General features: G+C 40.9%; 1 protein-coding gene across 4 annotated transcripts in view; it reads right to left on the bottom strand.

Moving 5' to 3' along the window:
* Positions 1 to 27,320, bottom strand: part of Specc1 (sperm antigen with calponin homology and coiled-coil domains 1) — a 229,565-nt gene that overhangs the window by 55,931 nt on the left and 146,314 nt on the right. For 2 of the 4 annotated variants that reach the window (XM_013016566.1, XM_013016567.1), the window contains 6 exons: positions 25,377 to 25,450; positions 24,819 to 24,997; positions 10,428 to 10,573; positions 9,308 to 9,411; positions 5,578 to 5,659; positions 458 to 614 (listed from right to left, as the gene is read on the bottom strand). In XM_013016566.1, the coding sequence (XP_012872020.1) occupies positions 458 to 614; positions 5,578 to 5,659; positions 9,308 to 9,411; positions 10,428 to 10,573; positions 24,819 to 24,997; positions 25,377 to 25,450 (742 nt within the window). Of the gene's footprint in view, positions 1 to 457; positions 615 to 5,577; positions 5,660 to 9,307; positions 9,412 to 10,427; positions 10,574 to 17,306; positions 18,687 to 22,761; positions 22,861 to 24,818; positions 24,998 to 25,376; positions 25,451 to 27,320 lie in introns of those variants that run through there. The other 2 variants (XM_013016569.1, XM_013016570.1) reach the window with 2 other exon arrangements.

The following is a 27,320-nucleotide window of genomic DNA, read 5'->3' as shown; positions in this document are numbered from 1 at the left end:
AATCCCACAGACTTAGTGGTTCCCCACTGCTTCACCAAAATAAGTATGAACTTCTTTCTTGGCAATGACGACTCTTTGCAATAGAGCTCCAATCTGATGTCCAGCTGTAACATCCTAGTCATCTATCCAACCAGTACTGGCTGAGGGCCTACTGTATGCACAGTATGCCCTATTGAGGCCCAGGTGTAGTTCCACAGCTTTCTCCTGGTGGCAGCTTTATATCCTCTGGCAGAAATGTCAGTTCTCTTCAGCTCCCAAAACCAACTAACACTCCCAACGCACTATGCATTTTTTTTTCCCCGAACAGCCCTTCAGCTCATCTTGCCCAACACCATAGTTTTAGTGTCCTCCATCTGGACTTGTTTAAGGCAAGTAGTGTATCTTAATCATTTCATTCAGAAAATCTTTGTAGGACTGAAGGATGAAGGAAGAGCAAGATATTTTCAGTGGTACCTACCTGAGTTTGCTAGGTGGTTTCAGGCCCCCAGTGGAAGTGCTCAGCAGTCTGGTGCTCCCAAAGCCCAGGGAGGGGGGTCTGCTCAGTGACTCCAGAGAGGGACTCTTTCGAAGGTAAGGATCTGGTTTCAAGTCCTCGGCCCTTCCCTTCAGAAGATCTGTGTAGGCAACAATAAAATCATTGATTCTTAAAGAAGAGAAATTTAGTCATCATACTGCATTCTCAAAAACAATACAATTCTCTCATGTCCAAAACGAGCTTTACAACGTCGGTGTGGGGGGGGGGGAAGGGGGGGGGGGGGGGGGGGGGAAGGAGAAGGATTGGGATGGGGGGGAGGGGGGAGGCTGGGAAGGGATGGGAAGGGTAAACAAAGGAGGAGGCTGCAATGCTTGGTAAGAAATGTACGCATTATCCTGCCCATGCAGTTGTAACCCCTCTGTACAGTATGTTCACAAATAAAATAAAATAAAATTTAAAAAATCTTAAAAAAAAACAAAAAACAATACAATTCTCATTTTCATTCTTTTTTTTTTTTTTTTTTTTTGTTGTGGGGCTTGAACTCTGGGCCTGGGCACTTTTCCTCAGCTCTTCAGCTCAAGGCTAGTGCTATACCACTTGAGCCATAGCGCCACTTGCGGTTTTTCTGATAGTTTATTGGAGATTAGAGTCTCACAGACTTTCCTGCCTGGGCTGGCTTTGAACTGCAATCCTCAGATCTCAACCTCCTGAGTAGCTAGGATTACAGGTGTGAGCCACCAGCGCCTGGCTTCATTTTCATTCTTGAGTACAAATATATACTCATTTTTTCCTACAAAAAATAATAAAAATGCAAATAGAGGGGCTGGGAATGTGGCTTAGTGATAGAGTGCTTGCCTAGAATGCATGAAGCCCTGGGTTCGATTCTTCATTATCACATAAACAGAAAAAGCTGGAAGTGTCACTGTGGCTTAAGTGGTAAAGTGCTAGCCTTGAGCACAGAGAGGCTCAGGGACAGAGCCCAGGCCCTGAGTCCAAGCCCCAGGACTGGAAAAAAAGGCAAATAGAGACAGAGTGTTTTCTAGAAAGAATTTTCCAGGCAGAACTACCTACATAATCTATAAGACCTAGTGCCAAATCAACCCCTTGTGCAAAAATGATCATGAAATTCAAAACAGCATTATCGGAACATTAAGCCGAGTAAAGACCTTTCTAAGAATCTCATACAGCTACTCAGTTTGGAGTGCTACAACACTGGCACTGTCCCAAAGTCTATGCTTTGTTTTAATATGTGGACTTCAGAGAGGGCAAGTGGGTAGGAAAATGCCTCGTGACTGGCAGGTTACAGGTAGCAACAGCAGGCAAAAAGCTGGGAACCAAGAATAAGAATTATTATTATTTTTTTTGGTCAGTTATGGAGCTTGAACTCAGGGCATGGGTGCTGTCCTTGAGCTCTTTTGCTCAAGTCTAGCACTCTACCACTTTGAACCACAGCACCACTTCTCAATTTCTGGTGGTTTATTGGAGATAAGAGTCTCACAGACTTTCCTACCCAGGCTGGCTTCAAACCATGATCCTCAGATCTTAGCCTCCTGAGTAGCTAGGATTACAGACATGAGCCATTAAGAATGAGAACTATTTTACAAGAGAAGAAGCATTTCAAATCACAGGGTCTGCTTCACTAAAAAGTAAGCACAAATCTTTGTTAAAACTGCTTTTTAAAACTGTAATATTAGCCTCCAACTAAAAGCTGAATCCTCCAGATATTGTGTGTGTGTGTTCCAAGGCCAGATCTAAGGCTTAAACTCAGGGTGTGGGCGCTATCCCTGAACATTTTTGCTCAAGACTAGTGCTGTAACACTTACACTAGTGCTGTACCACTAGTGCTGTACCACAGCTCTACTTCTGGCTTTTTGGTGGTTAACTGGAGTTAAGTCTCATTGATTTCCCTGCCCCAGGCTAGCTTCGAACCAGGATCCTCAGATCTCAGCCTCTTGAGTAGCTAGGATTACAAGTATGAACCACCGATACCTGGCTGTCTCATATTTCTTAAAAGATTTTAAGAGCAGAGAATAGGAAAAAATCTTCCAGACTGACAGAGGAAACTGGAGTTCAGAGAATTAGGTAAGAAACACAAAGCTACATGACCAATAATGATCAGGCTGAGACACCCTCCCCCTCACCTGACCCATAAACAAAAACAATACTTCTCCAGCTAATAGCCTCCAATTATGGGCAATGAAGTTGGGAGTGAGGCCAATTAGCTGTAAATAGCAGAGAAAAATAATGTTTACATCATTGAAGAGAACAACAACAGCAGTACATTAATCCTGGTTCTGTAACTTCTGATGACCTCAATGTTGATAAGAAGTTGGTGGGAATGGCTGGAAACAATTTTTACTGTGTAATTCTTTCTTTATTCTAGCAAATGGAGTCAACTCCAGAGACAGGTGCCTGATGGGAAGAGGAGGGTAAGGCTGTCAATGAGCTATTTGTTTCATAGCAACAGTTGTGGTCTCAATTTCAGTATTTATTTAGCTTGTCAATCAAAGCTAAGAAACTGGAGCTATTGTAACAGAGAAGACACAAATACTCTGAGACAAAGCTCATCCACTAAGGATACTTACAATGGTTAATCTAGATGGCAAGTTTTGTTTTATGTAGCTATTACCACAATTTATAGGGAAAAAAGATCACCCAGTACTGTACATAAAATGAAGTTATTCACTATTTTATACTACACAATGAGTATTTGCTATTATGTTATAAAGTTATGCATAGAACTTAAATAAGGACAGGTTTCAACTTTCTGTTTTAGCCTTTTCCCTCCATTTCTAAAATGGAACACAGATTTGGATGCCTATGACTTAAGTTTTGACTAAAGAAAATTCTGGAGGTTTTAAGAATTATTCTCTTAGGGAAGAAACACAAAGATAAAATGCCTATGTGCCTCTGATCATATAAGATAATATTTATCTTGCTGGTCACTGGTGGCTCATGTCTGTAATCCTAGCTACTCAGGAGGCTAAGATCTGAGGATCACGGTTTGAAGCCAGCCTGGGTAGGAAAATCTGTGAGACTCTTTTTTTTTTGGGGGTCCGGCTGTGGGGCCTGAACTCTGGGCCTGGGTGCTGTCCCTCAGCTCTTCAGCTCAAGGCTAGCACACTACCACTTAAGCCACAGCGCCACTTCCGGCATTTTTCTTTTTGCTTATGTGGTGCTGAGGAATCGAACCCAGGGCCTCGAGCATGCAAGGCAAGCGCTCTACCACTGAGCCACCTTCCCAGCCCTCTGTGAGACTCTTATCTCCAATAAACCACCAGAAATTCAGAAGTGGTGCTGTGGCTCAAAGTGGTAGAGTGCTAGCCTTGAGCAAAAGAGCTCAGAGACAGCATCCAGGCCCTGAGTTCAAGCCCTATAACTGACTATAAATAATATTTATCTAAATGAACTCCAGGAAATGGAAAAAAAGAATGATTCCAAATCTACTCTGCTTGTGTTCTATAAATGGAACAACAAAGACTAGATGGCAACAAACACATCTGTTTATGACATGATGTACTGCGTAGGTTAAGCCTACTATTGAGAGATACTGCTCAGAAAAAAATATTCCTTCCAAAATCTTACCAACCATTAGCAGTGTATCTGGTCATCTATGAACTCTAGTGGGAAAGTATAAGATTCATGTTTTTTTTTCTAAATTAATGTTTTCATGCCTGCTAATATAACAGCCATTCTGCAGACCTTGGATCAAGGAATAATTCTGAATGTCAAACTGTATTACTTAAACAATACATTTTGTAAGGCCATATCTGCTACGGACAGAGATTCCTCTGAGGGATCCAAGCAAAAGCAAGTTGAAATCTTAGAAGGGATTCACCATTCTTGACACCATTGAGAATATTCATTGCTAGGCCTGGTCACTCAAGACCGTAATCCTGGCTACTTACAAGAGATTGAAGATGTTGTAATCCTGGCTACTTAGAAGGACAGAATGGGGATGTTGGTATAAGACCAGTCTGGGCATAAACATTTGTAAAATACCATCTTAAACAACAGCTTATCCCAGCTACAGGAGAAGCCCAACACCTGGAAAGAGTCATTCGGAGTGATTTTGAGAAGTATAAGTAGAAGGATCACAGCCCAGGTTGGCCTGGGCATAGAATGAGACCCTCCCTTAAAAATAGCCAGCACAGGGCTGGGAAGGTGGCTCAGTGGTAGAGTGCTTGCCTTGCATGCATGAGGCCCTAGGTTCGATTCCTCAGCACCATATAAACAGAAAAAGCCGGAAGTAGCACTGTGGCTCAAGTGGTAGAGCACTAGCCTTGAGCTGAAGAGCTAAGGGACAGCGTCTAGGCCCAGAGTTCAGGTCCCACAACCAACAACAACAACAAAAATAACCAACACAACAGGGGGCTAGAGGCATGGCTCAAATGGTAGAGTACATGCCCTCAGTTTAATTTTCAGTAATTCAAACAAAACAAACCTAAAACATTTATGCCCATAATCCTAGCTACTTAACAAAGTGTGGCCAGCCCAGTCAAAAAGTTAATGAGAGCCCTCCTCAATCAATAAGTTAGGTGTGTTGATATGTGCCTGCAATTTCAGCTACTGAGATTCATAGGTAGGCCACAAAAAAAAAAAAAAAGAAAGCAGTATAACAACAGGAAAAAAATTATGCTCAAAGAAGGCACAGATATCTTGAGAGGCATATTTTAAGAATTGTGAATATAAAATTGGATAGGGTTATTTACTTAAAATAGTTATTTTTAAAACATTATAAAACATTCTCTTGAGATTCAGTACATTAAAAAAAAAAGCCAACCAAGTTTGGCATCTCTCCTGTTCCACCCACACTGAGAATACACCCAGTGAGAGAGATTTCCTCTCATCCACTGCACAGTTGGATCTGACATCCACAATGTATACACATAGGGGCTGAAATCAGTTGGCATAAATGCCCCATGTTACTTTTCAATTTTAGGCAGAACAAAGAAGAAAAGCCAGTGCCACACACACACACACAAAAGTGAAAAGTACAGTGCTTAAGGGAAGGGAAAAAGAAAGATAGAGGGTGAATAATTTTATACCACATTACAAGTACATTTGTAAAATATTTAGGTAATAAATATCAAGTGATTTACCTGAGAGGGGAAGGTCTGGAAGGTCCAAGCGTTGAGTCATCCCTTTGGTGGTAGGCCGGATGCTGCTGAATGTACAGTGTCTCTAAGGAAACCAAAAGGTACATGGTAAACTTGTGATGTCAAGAATAGCACAACACAGGTGTGTGTATACATGTGTACATACAATAGGTCTAAGCACAACAGAATCACCACAGAGAGCTTTTAAAATAACTTATTTGAATAGATAAAAGATGCAAGGGGGCTGGGAAGGTGGCTCAGTGGTTGAGCGCTTGCCTTGCATGAATGAGGCCCTGGGTTCGATTCCTCAGCACCACATAAGCAAAAAAGAAAAAAGCCGGAAGTGGTGCTATAGCTCAAGTGGTAGAGCACTAGCCTTGAGCTGAAGAGCTGAGGGACAGCGCCCAGGCCCAGAGTTCAGGCCCCACGAACGGACCCCCCCCAAAAAAAAAAAAGATGCAAGGGGCACAATCCTTACTGGAATGCAAAGGGAAAACTGTAGAAAGATGGTCTTCTTTTCACTCTCATTGCCCTTTTCTTTTTTTTGGTCAGTCGTGGGGCTTGAACTCTGGGCCTGGGCACTGTCCCTGAGTTCTTCAGCTCAAGGCCAGCACTCTACCACTTGAGCCACAGCACCACTTCTGGTCTTCTAGTGGTTAACTGGAGATAAGAGTCTCATGAATTTTCCTGCCCAGGCTGGCTTTGAACCACGATTCTCAGATCTCTGCCTCCTGAGTAGCTAGGATTACAGGCATGAGCCACCAGTGCCCAGCCTTATCGTCCATTTCTTTCCCCCATAAGCAATGTTGATTATTGGCTTCATGACTATCCTCTGTGGAATATTTTACATGTTTGAGCATGTGTGTATTAAAAAAAACCCACTGTTTTTCTTTTGTTTTGTTTTTAGTGGCCAATATGTATATGAAAAATATGCTCGACATCACCAATCAGGGAAATAGAAATCAAAAACATTGAGAGATCATTTCATTCTCATTAGCAAGCCCCTTATAGCCAGGCACCGATGGCTCACACCTGTAATCCTAGCAACTCAGGAGGCTAAGATCTGAGGATCTCAGTTTAAAGCTAGCCAGGCAGATAAGTCCATGAGACTTAATTAATCACACACACACACACACACACACACACACACAAATGGAAGTCAGCTGGGAACCAGAGATTCATGTCTGTAATCCTATCTACTCAGGAGGCTGAGATTTGAGGATCATGGTTCAATGCCACCTGGGCAGAAAAGTCCTAGTGCAGGCAGTGAGTTTAAGCCCCAGGACTGGCACACACACAAAAAGTTCTTACATGATACCCCAGAAGATAACCAGTCCTGGTGAAGATATGGAGAAGTAGAACTTGGACATGCTGATAAGAATATAAAAGAGTACTAAAAATAGAAGGAACACTGATTCTGGTGATACATACTTGGAATCTCAGCTGTTCAGGAAAGGAAGGTAGGAGGATCTGGAGTTTTGATTAGCCCTTGCAATAAGGTAGTGATACTCTTTCAAATAAAAAGGGCAGAGGCATAGCTTCAGTGTAGAGCTTTTACCTAGCATGCCTGAGGCCCTAGGTTCAATCTCAGTACTATGAAAAATGACAAAACCCCTATGGAACAGTTCCTTTAAAAACAGAATAATTTTAATATTTTAAATAGAACTTCCACAGGACCTAGCAATCCTACTCCTGGGTATTTACTGAAAATAATCAAAATTAGGATCTGAAAGAGCTATTTGCCCACTGGTGTTTATTTCAGCATTATTCACAATAGGCAAGAGGTGGAAAAAACCTAAATGTCTAGCTAGAGGAAACAGCATGCTGTTGTTCAATGGATACAGAGTTGAAATTCATCAAATTCTAGAGAGCTTCTATTTAACATCATGCTTACAGGTAATATTACTGTACTGTACATGGAAGGCCTGTTAAGATAGCAAATATCCCAGTATGCAAGGCCCCCAGGTATTCAACCTTAGTAACACACACACACACACACACACACACACACACACACACACACACACACACACACACACACACACACACCTGAAGATCTTGCTAATTTTTTAATCACCATAAAAATCCTCTGTTCTTATAAAAACCAGATGTTATAACATTACACTATTTTTAATCATTTGGTTTGGTTTACTTATATATCTTGAAATTAATGCTACATTGGGTATATACCTGCTGTTCTCTTTGCTAGATTATAACCACTAGCTTGACAATTCAAGCAGCCACCTTAGCTGGGTGCTGGTGGCTCACACCTGTAATGCTAACTACTTAGGAGGCTGAGATCTGGGGCTCATGGTTCAAAACCAACCCAGGCAAGAATTTCTGTGAGACTCATCTCCAATGAACCACCAAAAAACCAGAACTGGCACTGTGGCTCAAGTGGTAGAGTGCTAGTCTTGAGCTAAAGAGCATAGGGACAGCGCCCAGGCCCAGAGTTCAAGCCCCATGACTGACCCCCCCAAAAAAACAAAACAACAACAAAAAAAAACAAAGAGAGGCCACATGACTAGGCAAGCAAGCACACAGCTCTGCAGCCAGACTTCCACCAACCAGCTGCATGAATATGAGGTATGCAATTTTCTACACTTCATCTTTTTTAGCAAAGCACAGCAATGGTCCCAACAGTATCTACTACCCCCAAATGTTGAGAAAATTTAGTAAGTTAAAACTCATCCACAGCAACCAAATTAGAGCCTGGGTGCTACCTACTCCTTGAGCTTTTTTGTTCAAGAGTAGCATTCTGCCACTTGAGTCATAGTTCTACTTCCAGTTTTTTTGGTACTTGATTGAAGATAAGAGTTTCGTGGACTTCCCTGCTTGGGCTGGCTTCCAACTGTGATCCTCAGATCTCAGCCTCCCCAATAGCTAAAATGTGAGTCACTGGTGCCTACTCCCACTTTTTTTGTATTGTTTATTTTACCTTTTTTGTGCACCAGTACTAGGGCTCAAACTCAGGGTGTTATGCTCTTGCTTTGCTTTCATACTCAAGGCTGGCCCTCTACCACTTAAGCCACACCTCCATTTCTGACTTTTGGCTGGTTTATTAGAGATAAAGAGTCTCACAGATTTTGCTGCCCTGGCTGGCTTCAAACTGATCCTCAGCTCTCAGCTTCCTGAGTAACTAGGATTATAGGTGTAAACCCCTAATACTCTGAAACACTGGTTATTTTGATATACAGTTTGTGTCTGGAACATCATCTGCCTCCTTTGTGCTTCCTGCCATAGTCAAAATAGATAGGTATCACCATGCCAAACTGCTTCCATAGAGATACTTTTAGACTTTCCTGCCTAAGCTGTCTTAAGAACTCTAATCCTCCCAATCTCAGTCTCCCACAAGCTGAGATGACAGGTATGCCATGTTCCCCAGCTGATGGTTGAGAAGGGGCCTTATGTGTATATTCAAGCTGGCCTGGAAGCACAATCCTCCTGATCTAGCCTCCCAAGTATCAAGGATTACAGAAGGGAGACTCTGGTGTCCAGTTCATTTATTTTTGACCATGTTAACCTTGTTAATAATTGTTGTTATAATATCTGTTGCTAGTAATATCAGTATCTAGGGTGTATTTTTTCTCTTTGCTTTTGATCATTTGGTATTACCTGCTCAAATGCCTGGTTTTAAAAAAATTATCTTAGTATTTACTTGAAAACATGAAGATAAAAATTCTAGATGATATAATCTTATACACATATATACACTTATGGGCCTTTCTAATACCTGCATTGGAGAGACTGCTGCTGCTGGAGCCGTCCTCACTGGTATGCCACTCAGGGGACTTCTGGGGGTCTTGTGGACAGAAATATTCTGCCCAGCCCCGCCTGCTAAGAAAAGCGATTGTTGGAACATATTCCAGTTCAAAAGTGCAAACAATAGTTTTGATTTGCTATGAACATTTTCTGGTGACTTAAATATCCTTTGATATTCAGTTAAAAAAACATTTATTATCCTTCTCTCCTCTGGACTATGGTTGAAGACATTATAGGGAGAAGTTAGCTGAGTGAGGATTGGTCTGGAATGTAAGACACTTAAGAAAAAAGAAATGTGTATGTAATGAAGTTCCTCTGGGGGGTGGGGGGAAAGAACAAGATTGACCTTTCACAAGCCATTTCTGTTGATTTGTGCACAAACTGACTCACAGGGCTTTCCTGTCTCTCCACATGTATAGTCTAATCTTAATTTCAAATTTAACTGCAAACAGTTTTAGAAGAGACAACTAAATACATTTAAGGACTAGCTATTGCTCCAGTCCTCCACTAGAAACACACTTGTAGTAGTCAAAGGAAAGAATATATTACCATTATGAAGAGTTACACATTGTGTTTCTCTTATTTACTACATTGTGTGGGCATGTAAAAGCATGAACATGCATTTTTCTCAGATATTTCAGCTAAGTATAACTAAAAGGAAATTATGAGTCAGCCAGATCATTCCAGAAAAAGCTGGCAACACACAGTGTAATGCATAATAAGTGTGACCAGGATTCCTACAAGAGGGCCAAATTCACCGATGTAGTGCCTTATTTCTTAGCAAGCAAAGCCTCTGGCTGACCCAGCAAATTTTCAGGAGACAGGGAGAAGCCAAACAGTAGGGAACTGAATGGCCCACTTACACACAGCAGAAAAGGAAGGTAGAAAGGCAGGAACTGGGGTTGGGAAGAGGTAGGGAGAGATTGGAGTCTGTATTTGTCTCTCTATGTGCCACATTCTCCACTGTGGCCTCGTTGGAGACTCAGCCAGGCTTTGAAACATTATCTAGACAGAACTCTGCCACAGGCTTGATATGCCAGGGCTGCATGTGAATGTGGCGCTTTGCTTATGTAAAACAATGATTTAAATACCTGGGCGTCCTAAGTCAAATGACTTGATCAGTGACTTTACAGTGGTTGCAGTCTCCGACGGTGCTGGAGATGTTCTATTGACATAGACACCATGCCACCGGCCAGCAGCATCTACCTCCGATGAATCTGACTCTTCATTCACAGGTCTGTACATAAAGAGCACATCAAATTGAAAAGATGAAGGATGACCCCAGAGGGGGATAAATGACACAAATGGAAGTGGAACTGATGTGGAGAGAATACCCAAAAGTAGAAGAATTCTAAATTTAAAATCCAGTTTTCTGTGTCCGTTGCATCTTTAGGAAATAATGCAGGGACAGCGCTCCATTGTTGAGATGTTTTCTTAGGAAATGGTCAGAAATAGTATAAGTATAATCATTTGATTTTAGCTCTCTAAAGAAAGAAGTATGTGAATTTACCAGCAAATGTAAAAAAAAAGTGTCATTTATCATACATATTTAGCTTACTGTCAAAGAACACAACGTATAGGTGTATTCACATGTGTTACAAACCCCAAGGAGCAGACTCAGAGGTTGGAACAATGAAATCTCAGGATTATCCTACATCTAAGGTTTCAGATGTGATTAGGGTTCCACCAATCAAAAAGACTGGAGTGGGACCTGAGTTGGGGAAAAGAAGTAGGGCATGAGGCATTCATTATTGACTGTAGCATATAGACCGCAGCAGGGACAAAGGGCCTCTGGTGCTGGGAGCTGCACTGTAGCTTTCCAAATGAGTCTGTACCCTCTTGTTATGGTGGAGGCAGCAGGTCCTCCAGTGGTCCAGTTTGGTGTTGTAACTTTAGAAAGCTTTTCCTGGAAGCTCAGCTGAGAGTCTGTTTTTTCAGCCCTCCCAACAATTCTTCAGGCCATTGGATACCTTTTTGCCTAAGCAAATTAGGCAATCCAGTAGATATTGGCCTCATATGTTGTTTGCCCTCTGAGAGTAAGAACAGTAATTCTGCATGAGGCAAAACATCTAGTCACACCCAATTTTTCTAGTATGTTCTTTGTGTGGTTTTTATTCCAGCACAGATTCATAGGAAGATGGTCTGATTTAATCTACTCATGTGTGGCTTCCTCATGCAGGGTACTTTGGTGTGTCATTTAATCTCCTTGTGAATGAGCCAAAACAAGAGCTCCCAGCCTTCCGGTTACTAAATCACTGCTCTTTTTATTATATCCTATTTCTACAGCTGGTTTTCCAGATGACTAATTTATGAGAATAGCTCAAACAGAATATTTCTGGCAGTATACTGTAATAAGGTCAGTGGAAGTTTAAAGTATTTGTTTCCTGATCTTTTTGAAATTAATCATAAGCTTCTGCAGTTGAATGCATTTGTCCTTAATTTTCTTATCTTCTGAAGTTCTGTAGTCAACACAAACAGAACAAATTTCTGTGAAGCAAAATTTAAAACACTTAAGTCTCTCTGCCCTACACTCTTGACTCCATAGCCATCGTTTGAGTGGGAAAGAATGAGCAAATTGAAAATCTCTTTGAAAGAAACTATTAGGCATTTCAGAAATTGTAGAGGGTTGTGTGTTCTTTTGTTAAAATAATCTTTAAAGGTTTGCTGGAAAGAGTTGGTTTTTGTATTTCCCCCTTTGGTTACAAAGTGTGATTCGGATGGCAAAACCTGTGAACTCAAATACCTGGAGGCTGAGGCAGGAAGATCACGAGAGCCCAGGAGTTCAAGGCCAGCTGGGCAACATGATGAGACTGTCTCAAAAACAAAACAAACAAAAGCAAGATGATAACTATATACAGAAAGAGGAAGAAACCAGGTTAGGTCTGAGTAGAAAGGAATTCCTTTCAATTCTGTCCCAGTTATTCTCAAGAAGGACTTTAACAAACTGGAACACCTTCTTACCAGTCCATTTAAATGATCTGGAAGCAAAGGGTTTCCAAAGAAGATAATTTAAAAATAGTTTAAAATTCATTACTTGTTAATGTATTAGAATGCAGGATCCTATATCCTATAATCATTCCTTTTAGTTATCTAAGTTTCTCTGTGATGTGAAGCATCAAATATTAAATATTAGACCAAAAGAAAACAACAAGGCTATAAGAAGCATTTTCTAGAACTCCTGCCTTCAGCTATTCATATATAATATTTAATTGATCAATCATTCTGCTTGGCTAGAACAGTAAAAGACAGCAAGAAGAAAGTAAGAAGTTATTCAAGCAGAGAAAAGAAATAACCAGTAATACCCACCATATATCTGGGGGCATAGTTCAGCTGCTACAATGCCTTCCTAGCAAGTGTAAAGCCTCTGTTCAATCACTAATACCACAAAATAAATACATACTACACCCATATCTACCTACCATATTATATAACTTTGTGTATGGATGTTTATAATCACAAAACCAAGGATGAATTGAAGAAATATTACAAACCAATTAGGAATGCTACTGGTACAGATTGAGCATCCTAATCAGAAAATATCCAAAACCTGAAAGTTTTTGAATATAGATATGCTGCTACAAGTGAAAAACTCCATACTTATGTGACAAGTAGTAGGTAAAACACATGTGCACTGAAAATTAAATTACCTTCAGGCAATGTCTACAAAGTATATATAAAACATCAATAAATTCTGGACAAGACTGGGTCCCCTCCTCCAAGAATCTAATTATGTACATGCAAATAGTAAATAAAATCTTCTGTTCCTAGCATTTCAGGTAAGAGATACTTAATTCACACTTTAGTTTGTGAATATTAAGGCTCAAATTCCTTATCCCAAACTGTCTTAGAATTGTTATAGTTCCAGCATTAAATGAACTACTACATTTCTTCTGTTCCCAGAATCGATAGGAACTGTATTCTATAAAGAGCATTAAGAAATATCTAAGGACGCAGCCAGGTATATCTTAGGAAAATCATTAAATAGAGGAAAAATGGCAAGTTATCACTAGTGGTTAAACATCAGTCAAGGCTCACTACAGTCTCTTAAGGCTCATGATGGTAAGCTCTAAAGTTCAACCTGAAAACACAAATAATTTGTGTAGTCATAAATGCCTTCCAAATCCCAAAAGCACAGCTTGCGTGATTTTGTAAATATGAATAAGTACAAACATGCCATCTCTCACTAAGTCTAATGTATCTGTTTCTCTACAGTAGTTAATGGTTTGTTCTTTCCTTAGATGAAATGGCCTAGGAGCCATGAAATGTTCAGGAGTTTAAAATAGTAATGAAATATGTTTTTCTACCTACACATACATATAAACTGAAATAACTAGTAATTTCAGCAAAATAAATGTATATGCTTATACCTTATGCTGGGAAGACAAAAACACCTAATTTACTTTTCTACAAAAATCTATGTTATTTTCCTTTAATCCATAAGAAAGTTCATATATGGTAAATCTGAGATGGCAATCTACCTCTATTTGGCTATGCTTTTGCCAAATTAACTATAATGCACAAATATACTGTGAGAAGCATACAAAAAAATTTTCTCCTGAAATTTTATTTTAAGTATACCTAGGGAAAAAACTATCAATATTTATCTCAGTGCTGTTATTTTTATGCAAGAATATACTTGTAGGAGGTAGCAACTAGTAACCTAAGAACATCAGACAGGAGACCAGGTACCCTGGGGCATGAACACCAATAGGAGAAGCCTATAACTAGCAAGAGGCAGTACTTCCCACTAACCACAGTCAGACGTGTGTCACCCACTCACTGAATTTATCTTATGTCATAATTCCAATATGTATGTCTGTAATTACTTTTTTTCTTTAAGATTTTCATTTAATCTAATTCATAGATTTTTTTAATCTAGTGATAGAGCAGGGCTTTCAAATGATATTGCTTTTCTGCTGCATTCACTTCATCAGGATACCACTCGTGCTGTCATCTACTTTGAACCAAACACTTTGTAGATGATATATGTATATGTTTGTGCCAGCACTGAGCATGATGAACTCTGAGCCTCACACTCTCACTCAAGACGGACTCTTCCACTTGAACCACAACTTTACTTCTGGCTTTTTTGCTAGTTAACTGGAGATAAGAGTCTCATGTATTTATTTGCCTGGGCTGGCCTCAAACCTTGATCTTCAGATCTGATCCTCCTGAGTACCTAGGATTATAGGCATGAGCCACTGTTACCTAGCTTGTAGATTATTTTTAAAATATTCAGGCATTAACTCCATTTGGGAACTATCACAGCATAGCACTGCTTCCTTCAAAACTGGCAGATTACATGCTTACAACTGTGAGGCTCTTGAACAACTTAATAAAGTCCAGCTCCAGACCCTGGCAGACTTCCTCTGACTCCTCTCAGTCCAGCATTGAAGCTTGCTTGGGTTCTTTTCCATCTGCTTTTGCTCACCATCTTGTTTTACACAAAACAAATATCTTAACAGAAGTTTGTTGCTCTACTGTAGGCAGGGATCTTAATCCTGCATCAAGCTATGTGCTGGTGGCTCACTCCTGGAATCCTAGCTACTCAGGAGGCTGAGACCTGAGGATTGCAATTTTAAGCCAGCCCAGGCAAAAAAGTCCCCATGAGACTCTTATCTCCAATTAACCACTCAAAAACAGCAAGTGGAGCTGTGGCTCAATGTGGGAGAATACTAGCCTTGAATAAAAGAGCTCAGGGACAGTGCCCAGGCCCTGAGTTCAAGCCCCATGACCAAAAAAAAAAAAAAATCCTTCATCATTATGATGAAGGATTCTATGCCTGCTGCCAAACAATATATTACAAATTTCACCTTGTAACTTCAGCACTAGTACATAGAACAAGAAAAATACGTCAGATAAGATGGTAATTTGAACACAAACACCTTAACTTCTAAATCTCAACAAAAAGAATCATTGAAACAATGAAAAAGTCTGACATCAACAGTGGAAACTAGGAAAGGGTACTCTCTACATGGTTTAGAGTTACAAATTCCTTTCTTTTTTGTTTGTACCAGTACTAGGGCTTGAATTTAGGGTCTCTCACTCTCGCTTAGTTTTTTTCACTCATAACTAGTATTCTACCACTTGTGCCATGCCTCCAACTCAGACTTTGAAGAATTTCTGCCACACAGAGAGTAAGTGAGGAGGATGGGGTGAAAAGAAAATACCAGCTTAGGCCCAGCACTGGTGGCTCATGTCTGTAATCCTAGCTATTCAGGAGGCTGAGATCTGAGAATTGCAGTTCAAAGCCAGCCCAGGCAGAAAATTCCGTGAGACTCTTATCTCTAATGAAACACCAGAAAACCAGAAGTAGCACTGTAGCTCAAGTGGTAGAGCACTCGTCTTGAGCTGAAGAACTCAAGGACAGTGCCCAGGCCCAGAGTTCAAGCCCCATGACCGACAAAAGAGGAAAAAAAGAAAAGAAAATACCAGCTTTTTCCCAGTTCCCTTCCAAAGAAAATGAAGATATGAGAAAACCCTGCAAATAAACCCTATTTTACAAGTCCAAGGCTGGAGAGGAGCATGAAGCACCAAAAGCACACAGTATGGTCCTTACAAAGAATCAGGCACATGAACACTATCCTGAGTATAAAGGGCAGTAGCAAGAAAGGACAGATCAGGAATAATAATAATGTAGGAATAATATAGATGACAGGCTACACAGAGAAGATTTAGGAAGCTGATTCTCATATTCCTATTTCTCCAAACAGAAGAGACAGCAAACAGAGCAATTGCACCTATCAGGCACCTACCCCCTCTGTACTCTATCTGAGCTTCAGTTTATCTGAATGAGCCTTCCTACTACTTTAAGATAGTAGATTTGAAGTTTTAGCTATCTAATAGCAGAACCTACAGCTACCAATCTTGGACAAAGGCTAGGAGGTTCTGACCTTTGCTTATCTATTTAAGCAGAAACCTGTCCTGATACAAAGAGTTAAAAGTCTTTTTTTTTTGGAGGGGGGGAGCGGTCTTGGGGCCTGAACTCTGGGCCTGAGCACTGTCCCTCAGCTCTTCAGCTCAAGGTTAGTGCTCTACCCCTTGAGCCACAGCGCCACTACTGGCTTTTTTTTTCTTTTTGCTTATGTGGTGCTGAGGAATCCAACCCAGGGCCTCAGGCATGCAAGGCAAGTGCTCTACCACTGAGCCACCTTCCCAGCCTCCAGTTGAAAGTCTTGATCTATAAAAATACTTCAGAACATAAAATATGGAGACTGTGTTCAAGAGAACACATTTGTAAGTTTATGACAGGAAACCGACATTTGGTTGCATTTACCTTGAAATTCAGTAAAATATGAAAAAAGTAGATGAAAAATGATAATTTAAAATGAAAGACTGACGTTTAAAAATAATAAGGTAATAATCCCACTAAAACACTCTAGCTCAAAAGAGAAAGAAATGAGGGTATATTTGTGAAGGGCTCTTTGAACATGGATAAATTGAACAATGAAAAGGTGAGGCTTCCATCTAGTGAACTAGGAATGGTTGGGGCAGGAAGTGATACTAAATGACTGGCTAGCCACCTGGAAGAGAAAGAACCACCTGCCACACCATATTCAATAAACAAAGGTGACTCAAATACCTGGGTGTGTGTGAATATGCTCATATGTATGTGAAATAAATGAATAAAATTTAAAAGACCATTTGAACCCAAATAAAAAAATTCCAGAAGCAGTAAAGGAAAAGGAAAATGCAAATAGAGAATAACATATATAATACTGCAAGAGCATGGTATGTAGCTTAATGCTGGAGTACAAGGATAGACAGAATGGTAGGATATGCAAAATGCTGAATTGAATAAAAAGTGAAAAAAGGACAAAAGAAAAGGAGGAAGGGGAAGGAAATTTCTGATATTAGATTCAGGGAAAAAAATTAGAACAAAAAGACCTTAAAGTTCCTGCAGAAACATGGCCAGTGATTAATAATCCAACAACAGACTCTTCTAAATAGTATTTATTTAGCACTTCATGAACAATTATAAAAAACATTTGACAGTACCCATTGTAAAAACATCAAAATGAGTGCAAACACAGCTGTGCACTGTAAGTTGAGCTTGCATTTTTCTTATTGTTTTATTTGAAAACATCCAGTGAGTGAATTGTAAGTCACTCTAAGGCTCTGAGTCCATGTTAAATATCTCCCATGATACAAATTCAAATCTATTAAGACAATTTCTGTAAGTGTGTACAGTACTTTTATAGGAAGACATCAATGTCTCTTCTTCTTCTTCTTCAAATTTTTCTAATGAATGTGTGCTCTCTGATTTGATACCCCAAAATGTCTTCCTGAGTTTGAACACCATTTTTGGTCCTAATTTTCCTTTTATTAGACAGTTGACTTTTGCATTGCCATTTGCATGGTGTAGCCAACAAACCCTCCATTCACAACTCTCACATGGAAATGCAGTAGGTTGTCAGATGGAACTTGTTGAATCAGATATAGATCTTCACAAGTGTATGTACTTCCAAAAGTTTAAAATCATACATTGAATTCTAGACTGCTGTAATTTGCACACTTCTACATTAAAAGTTTCGAAGCTTCCAGAGTAGTTCTACTCATGAGGCTTTCGTTATAAGTTGTCCTTCATCAGTTTTCAGTTTAGTTTCCATTAGCATTGTCACTGTGCATTGTCCCTATCTGGCTAACTATATCCTTTATCATCAACTAAAGTGTTTAATCCAACAAAAGAAATCAGGAAATCAAACCACAGTTTAGTGGTTTCTTGTTTCAGATGAGGTAATAAAGTAAAACCCAGCTTGAAGAAGGCTCAATGAAGCCTTAACTTAAGGGGGCAGAATGTCTATCTAACTTCTCCGGAATATGGCATCATGCAGAAGGTTTCTTATTCCACATGTAGTGTAAATTCCAAGATTACTGGATACTATATTCAGAAGGCAGCTTAAAAATAAACATCAAAAAGAAGAACTTATGCATGGGCTGCATTCACCAATATTTTGAGTATGCTATGCCACTAATCACTTTCAAAACTCTAGTTGCATATAAATTTCTTCCAGAAGATTTGTATTTTTTTCAGAACTTCATTACAGTCTCCCCCCCCAAAAAAGAAAAAAGAGAATGCTGAATCTTCTGAGGAAAAAAAAAAACCAAGGAAAATATCTTTTATCATGTAGTAAGTTGAGTCCAAAATGTAGAAAAAAGGAAAAGGAACAACTGTAAATGACTGTGTAAAACATAAATGGCCAAGAAGAAAACTGGCTCTTTACAAAGTCTAGTTCCTTCTCTACACAATTCCCCCTTTCACACAGAAATGGCTGTAGTTTCCAATCATGGCAAGGGCTGGGCTGTCTTTCATCCACCAAATGCTCTGCTAGCTGACAGAGACCATGGAGCTGTGAAGATAGAAATGGGGGGAGGGAAGGCTGGTAAAGGAGATACATGAGGCAATGGGATCTTCATTTCAAACTAAACATCAACAGCTTACACTGTCCCACAGGGAGAAGCTAATGTACAGAGTATGGTAACATGCGTTCACTTCTACTGGTTGTGAAGTCAGAACTTTTCAGTTAAGAGAATAGGTCAGAGACATTATTAGGTGCCTTCTACCAGCATTTCTCCAATAAAGAATTATGTGGGTAAAGTAGAAATGTCTAGAATGAAGGTTGGTCCCCTGACATATACAGTTCGTGTTTCCCTCAGTTTTTAAAGCCAAAAATAAAAAGTTCTTCTCTTTTATCAGCATTGAGGTTTGAACTCAGGGCCTTTACTTGCTAAGCATGCCCCCCCCCATTTTTTTGCTTTACTTATTTTTCAGATTGGGTCTTGCACTTTTTGCCCAAGCTGGTCTTTATCCCAATCTTCCTGATCTCTGCTCCTGAGTGGCTGGGACTCATAGGCACAAGCTACCATTCTAGGCCTTAAAAAATACTTTTTATTATTATAGCTCCCAACTCCTAAAGGCTAAGGGAAGCATTTATCCACATTTTCCAAAAACACATCCGTAAGGATGGGGGTCAAATAGCAAGGAAACACACATAGCCCTTAGATTTAACAGAATAGGGCTATCAGAGTAACACATTCAAGACCCTAGATTAGCTCCCCAACATGGAAAAAGTAGAATTATGGAATATATTAGACTATACAATGTCATAACCATATATTTAAATTGAAAAAATAAGTAGCCTTGTCATTGAACGGATTATACCTGCTGAAGTAAATAGGAGATAACCAATTCTCCATTTAGGACCAAATGAAATATCAATGGTCCTGAGAGACATAGGAGCTAAGGTAAAGGTCTAAGAAACCACTGAAGAATCTCCAGGAAATCCCCAGGTTCCTTCCCAAGGGCCAGGGTTTCAGTATCAAAAGAATACCATAGTGACCCAAGAATCTCTATTTCCAATTTGCACACTTCCCCTTCAGCAGCAGCTACAAGACACTTGCTGAGCAGCTGTGAGATGTTAGAGCTCTAAATATGAGGCAGAGGGTGGCACACACATGACGGAACGGTAGCGCATAATGTGAAATGTGCACACGTGAGTTAAAAGACAGTTCCAGCAGAGTCTGTGCATGATAGGCCACAATGCTGCTCACCACAGCAGCAGAGACAGTACATGAATGAGCCAGTGGGGTGGGGAGTGGTACAGGCTGAATAAATATGAATCTGAAACATTCTATCTTGGAAGCAAATGCTGTTACTTAGGAACAAATACTCAGTGCCTTCAATGATGTTGTTCCTTTTACAATGTTTTTGTGGATGCTTGTTGGCGTTATATGATAAACACAGTAAGAGCAGGGCAAGTCACTCTAGAAGTAAGAGGTTTTCTGTTTGGAACAAGAGAACCTAACACATAGGTCATTCCCTGCCACTGATCACAAAGCCTGTATCATATGCTGCTTGGCAATATCTTCATCTTTCAATCAATAGGGTTGTTTGTGGCCATGAAATTCTGATGTTGGGCTTCCTGTGTTCTCTGTATCTGTTAGGCTCCTAGGACTCAACTTTGCAGGAAAAGGATTTGAGGTTTTTTTGTTGTGGATTTTTTTTGGGAGAGAGAGAGGGTGAAGAAGAGAGAGAGGGAGATAGAGAGAAAGAGAGAGAGAATGTTTCAATGCCAAGGCTTGAACTGGAAGGCCTGGTATTCTGCTTTTTTTTTTTTTTTTTTTGGTCAGTCAAGGGGCTTGAACTCTGGGCTTAGGCACTGTCCCTGTGCTCTTCAGCTCAAGGAAAGCGCTCTACCACTTGAGCCACAGTGCCACTTCCCGTTTTCTAGTGGTTTATTGGAGATAAGAGTCTCACGGATTTTCCTGTGCAGGCTGGCTTTGAACCGTGATCCTCAGATCTCAGCCTCCTGAATAGCTAGGATTACAGGTGTGAGCCACCAGCACCTGGCTAAGGCCTGGTATTCTTGCTCAGATTTCTTGCTTATTATGTTTTACCACTTCAGTCTAGCTCTTTGCTGGTTAATTGGAGATAAGAATCTCTTGGATTTCCCTGCTTGGGTTAGAACCACAATCCTCCAAGTCTCAGACTCCAAAGTAGCTAGGATTACAGATGTGAGTGACCAGCATCTGTTTTTTGGGGTTTTTTTTGTTTTTTTATTTTTTTATTTTTAGGTCTGGTAGTGGGGCCTGAACTCTGGATCTGGGCGCTGTCCCTCAGCTCTTCAGCTCAAGGCTAGCGCTCTACCATTTGAGCCACAGCGCCACTTCCGGCTTTTTTCTTTTTTGCTTATGTGGTGCTGAGGAATTGAACCCAGGGCCTCATTCATGCAAGGCAAGCGCTCTACCACTGAGCCACCTTCCCAGCCCTTGGTTTTATTTTTTATTTGCTTGTTGAGGTGATAGGCATTGGACCCAGATTTTCGCACATGCTATGTAAGCAGTCTATCACTCAGCTAGCTACATCTCCAGTCCTAGATCTGATGTTTTAATTTCAAGGAAAGCATTCATTTTAACACCTTTCTTTTAAATGCTCAAAATGGGAAGAAGTCGGAGTGAGAAGTTATTCAAGATACTTTCATCCATTTAATTTACATGTCCAGTAAAACATCACTTTCAGCCTGTTGAAATTTCCAGGAGAGAAATATCAAAACTCAAGAGCCATAGCTAAGAATTGGAGATACTGTGTCCAGCCTTGAGTCTACCAGAACATTCCTGGAGAGATGGCAGTAGTAGTCACATGGGTATCTACCTATCACCCTAGACAAAGCAGACCTGGCTAACCAGTCTCAGAATGGTAGATCTTAAAAGAACCTTGGAACACTAACTACTTAGAGCTCCTCACTTAACACAAGACGGAATCAGGCTTGGGGAGCGAAATTGCTGGTTGGTGGCAAGAATGAGTTCACAGCGTTAATTCCTCACACATCTTAATATCAGCTATTCTGACACTAAAATACCACCCAAGAGTGGTGGTTCATGCCTATAGTCACAGCTATTTAAAGGGTTGAGGTGAAAGGACTACTTGAGTTCATGAGTTTGAGAACAGTGTGGGCAACAGAGTGAGGACATATCTCAAAAGTCAATCAGTTGGGTGCAGGTGGCTCATGCCTATGATTCTAGCTACTCAGGAAGCTGAGATCTGAGGATTGGGGCTCAAAGCCTGCAGACTCTTATCTGCAATTAACCACAAAAAGGTAGAAGTGGATCTGTGGCTCAGGTGCAAGAATGCTAGCCTTGAGCAAAAAAAGCTCAGGTAAGCTGGGTGCTAGTGGCTCATGCCTGTAATCCCAGCTACTCAGGAGGTCGAGATCTAAAGATCACAGTTTGAAGACAGCCCAGACAAGAAAATCTTAAGATTCTTACTGCCAATAAACTACTCAGAAAAAGTAGGAAGTGATGCTGTGGCTCAAGTGGTAGAGCACTAGCCTTGAGCACAAAGAGGCTCAGAGACAGTGCCCACGCCTTGAGTTCAAGCCCCAGGACTGGCAAAAAAAAAAAAAAAAAGCAGTTCAAAAAGCAGTTCAAGGGCTGGGGAGGTAGCTCAGTGGTAGAGCACTTGCCTTGCATGCATGAGGCCCTGGGTTCGATTCCTCAGCACCACATAAGCAAAAAGAAAAAAGCCAGAAGTGGCACTTTGGCTCAAGTGGTAGAGTGCTCGCCTTGAACTGAAGAGCTGAGGGACAGCGCCCAGGCCCAGAGTTCAGGCCCCACGATGGGACCCCAAAAAAAAAAAAGCAGTTCAAGCCCCAGGACCAGCACACACACAAAAAAGTCAATCAATTAATCAAATCTTTGAAAATGCTATGGGACTGAAGATCATTAATAAGTTAAATAATATGGGGCATTGTTTTAAAGAGTGAGTTCAATTTAGTAACAGGTACTACTTTAGGTTCATGCCCAGGCTCTTCATTTTCCAGCCAATAGCCAGACTGGGTAACAAGTCATATATGCACTTACACAATAATGAGAACACAAATCAGTTAACCCTATGTTATGGTCAAGGTGCTTTTTGGGTGCTCTTACCTTCTCTTACTTGTGTTTGGAGGACCTCATCAGAGAATGTTCTGCAAGTTCTTTGGCTGAGGCTGAACCAAGAATGACCTTTGAGTTCTTATGAGATGACTGTCAAAGTCAAATAGAGTGTCAGTCAAGAACTCATTCAGCCAAGATGGAAGCACTAGGTTGCTGCAGGAGTCTGAGGGGGTAGGCTGGTTTCCATTCTTGCTCATGTAGGTTCAGGAGCGAGCTGGGCCATCAATGAGTAATTTTCATATAGTCAACATTTAGAGGGGGCAGCTTGTGAAAGAAGGGCAAAATCAGACACGAAACCATCACCAGCAATGGTCCGATATCCTGTCAAGGACAATGACAGGCAAGAAACAACCTGATGCCTAATGTTTTGACTGGTACCAACAGTGAAGTTTTGAAAGGTTTTGTGAGAAGGGACTAAACTGCTAGGAGTAGGTTTATTAATTGCCAGAAAACAAGAGAAACATTCTGTATTAAGGGGGGAAAAGTGACTTTAAATTTAAAGGTGTAGAATATAAACATATGGAGCCCTAAACTGTTATGATACACAGAGAGATTTCCTATTACATTAGAGCTTAAGCCAGTATCTTAAAATCTATGAGAGATGCAAAATCTCACAATAAATAAATAAATAGATAAATAAATAAATCTCTTATGGATAGAACAAAACTCAGGACCTGTCTTCAACTACTTAACTTTAAAGGTTAAAACTTGGTTCCTTTTCCAAAGACATATGATATAGAAGCAAGACAAATAAACAAACAAGCAGACACAAAAACAAACTAGAAGGAGGAGGATGCTACCTCAGCAGGGAATACCATGAAATCTCCTTTTCCTAGTTGCCTACTTTTGCTTAAAATTCATTCACATCCTTTGGTGGCCACAAGGCAGAGGTGTGTGCCTGAAATAATGACTGGCTTTTCAAGAGTAAATTGTGGGCCTGGCAACATTAGTCTTTCTCCAGTGGCCATTTAATGCAAAGCATCATGAACAATGGGAAGAGGGATTACTTGAAGAAAGTGTGATGGGACAATCAAAATGGAATTCTGAGAGGTCTTTCCTAATTGCATGAAATTCATACCCCAAGGCTCAGAAGCAAGTGAGTGAGCAACCCCACTGATTATGAAAAACAGAAAGATTAGGACAAAGTATACAGAACAACATTCAGATCCTGTTGAATCTGATTTTAAAAGACTTCATTTCATATTTCAAAGGCATCTCGAAACTCAAAATAATTTCTGACCATCCCAGAATCTCAACATTAAGACTGGGGCGAGGGGAGTGAGGGGAAATAACAGTGCTAAATAAAAGCCTAAAATACTGTTTACAATCTTGTCTATAAAACTCATTTGAATTTTAAGTAACGTTGAGTTCTTTGGGACATTTTTTTCTTAGACACGTTGCTCTTACACATTGCTGCTCAACATAGCCTTTGGGCTAATAATTTATGTGGTCTCCCACCCATCCCATCCTAAGTCCAGAAAGGCAAGTCAGGCATGGAGGGTGCCCTTGTTTTGTACATTTATCCTTTTGAATAAAGTGGATTATGTCAAGGCCTTTTTAAATAGCCTGTAGGGCTTGCCAGTCAGGCAAAAGTCCTCCTGGGCCTTTATCTGGTGGCAGTTTCCCTTGAGAGATTCCAGCTTCACCTTCTCCAGCAAACCTACGCAAGTGAGTATTTATGACATGTGCACCCCTACACTAATAAAATACTAAAATCTAATGGATATCCCAGACATCACATCCGTTCTTTTCTATGTTTGCCTGGAACTTTTTCTTCACATACAAGCGAGGAAAAGATATTTTCAACATCTGAAGCTAAAGCATGGCAGTGACTGAGCCCTGGATGGAACATTCTAGCAGTATAGGGACAGTGGGTAGTAGTAAACTGAACCTGTAAAAGAAATAATAAACCTGGCACAAAGCAACATAAATGAAAGCATCCCATTTCTCCACAACACAGCCCCATGCACAGAGATTAAGTGAGAAGCTAAGCGTTGTCCAAGTGCATGTCAAACGCACACAGAGGTATGGTTCTGCCTGGGACCCACCTGCTGTGTCCCTGAATGTCCCCCAGCTCCTTCTGCAGCCTGGCATTCTTCTCCTCTTCCTCCAGCAGCCTCCTTTTCACCGTGCGAAGCTCCTGCTGGGCCTCACACTTTATGTCATTGGCCACCACTACTGCAGTCTGCAGGTCTGCCTGGAACCGCCTCCACTCCTCTGTCTCCTCCTGCAAATGTGAGTCCACAGATGCTTCAGACACAGGACAGGTATGCAGGGCTGGCAGCTAGGCAGGGGCTCTCTAACCCCCACATCAGACACTAAGAAAAAAATAGCCAGCAATAAGGCCCTGAGTTAATAGTGTGTCAGAGGAGACAGAGACGCAGGTGGGAACTCCAGTTTTACGTCACAAAGTTCTCCATCTTAAAACTGGAATTGCTTTCCTTTTACTTTCTGCCATTAGAAAGAATGTGCATTTCAGAGCCAGGCTACAGAAAGTGGCTGGACAGAGTACTGGTGTACTTTCCCAGTGCCTCCACACTATGACAGGAGTAATGTTCAGTGACTTGACAGAGGAGGCTCCCTCCCTGGCTGTAATCCACACTCACCTTTATTTGCTTTGTCAGGGTCTTGAGCTGCCGTTCCAGGTCTGACTTCTGCTCCTCCAGTTTGATCACATTGCCTAGAAGTAAATGATTCAGACAGGATTTGGAACACTGCAAGATACCTCAAAGATGGGAAGCTGTGTGGCAATGGAAGCCATCACAGGCTTGCAAACCTGTCCTGTCTATGCTAAACTCAGTTCTGAATACCTGCAAAGGAGGAACTGGAAGTGAGATGTGTCTAAGCAGGGAACAGAAAGATGTGGGAAGTTAAGTGATGCTTACTTAGGTTCTATACTCAGGAAACAAGTTGTACCACCATGCAGCACTATGAAGGAAACCTTAACAGCCATTCACATTTACCCTGAATTCCTGGCTATTTACACACAAGCATTCTGAGTGGCTTTTACTGCTAGGAGGGTCTAAGCTCTTACAAATGTAAAGTCTGCCTCTAGGATTGTAGTTCCTACTTACAAGCAAAACTCAGAATCTTGTGGCACATTTCAAAGGCACAGATGTGCCTGGCCCCTGAGCTCTAGACCCACAAGCTCAGAATCTCCAAGGGCAGCCAGAATGTAAGCCTATGTTTACTGACAGCTCCACAGGTGGCCTGACTATGTCTCTCTAATTAAGAACAATTCCCGCTGTCTCTGTCCTCTCTGCTTCCAATTCTCTCCACATTACTACCAGAGCCATTTAAACGTAAAACTCCTCACATAAGCCGCTTGGTTACAATTCTCTGATCAAGAACAGTAGTTATCTATTTTAGATGTGAGTCAGAATCACAAGAGAAGGTTTAAAAGAATCCTTCTGCTCACATCCTACTCTAGCACTTGTGAATCAGCATGTGGGGCAGAGAAGTTGTGTTTGGGATGAGTATTGCAGAAACTTCCATCATTTTTTATTGTTCTGTTGCTCTGAAGGAAATCATGGAAAGAATGACTAGTCTAACTGAAGTTGAGTGTCCCTGGTTCTCCTGACACAAATATAGCTTAATAATACCTTCATATTCCTAAGAGAAGTTTCAAGCCTCTCAGAAGATTGTGTTATTTTCTGTCTTGATTATATTATAAATATAACCACTGGAGGTAGACTTGAAATGTGTTCTGGGTTGGTTTTCATTGTTGTTGTTGGTGGTGGTAGTGTGTGTGTCTGGGCTGACTTCTAAGGATTTAGGGACAATTCAACCATATTCTCAACAGTAATATATCACAAAAACAAATAAAACAAGACAGGACTCTTCTATGACCTGATTCTTTTCAAAAGTGGGGCTATGTCTGGCATTACAGAGGAGGAAGGTCTGAATTAGGTCCTCAGGCACAACTACTGAGTCTGGGTGGTTCTAAGCACAGCTTTTTTTTTTCTTGGGTCCGGTCATGGGGCCTGAACTCTGGGCCTGGGCGCTTTCCCTCAGCTCTTCAGCTCAAGGCTAGCGCTCTACCACTTGAGCCACAGCGCCACTTCCAGCCTTTTTTCTTTTTCCTTATGTGGTGCTGAGGAATGGAACCCAGGGCCTCAGGCATGCAAGGCAAGTGCTCTACCACTGAGCCACCTTCCCAGCCCTCTAAGCACAGCTTTACTGCATGTTGTTATGTCTGATGAAGAATGTGACATGATACTACATGATTCATCCAGACACAGTACACTGTCACTTCTCACTACTCATGGAAGTTACTTAAAATCACCAAGATCACTCAGCTAGCAAACACTGTGCTGTGGCTCCCAGAAGAAATACAGAATCAGGTTCCAAAGAGCCTCTGGTCACATTTTTCATGAACTGAAATGTCATTTGTGTTATATAGGTTTGTTTGCTAATGCCTTTGTAAAACAAACTAGTCATATTAGTGTCAGAAGCCCATTCCTCCCTCTTCATTGCAGTATTGAACACGGGTGTCTTGTGTGTGTGTGTGTGTGTGTGTGTGTGTGTGTGTGTGTGTGTGTGTGTGTGTG

Source organism: Dipodomys ordii, unplaced genomic scaffold (genome assembly GCF_000151885.1).
Source record: "Dipodomys ordii isolate 6190 unplaced genomic scaffold, Dord_2.0 Scaffold31, whole genome shotgun sequence".
NCBI lineage: Eukaryota > Metazoa > Chordata > Mammalia > Rodentia > Heteromyidae > Dipodomys > Dipodomys ordii.
The sequence above is the reverse complement of the archived record's forward strand: the minus strand, read 5'-3'. Positions and strand labels throughout refer to the sequence as shown.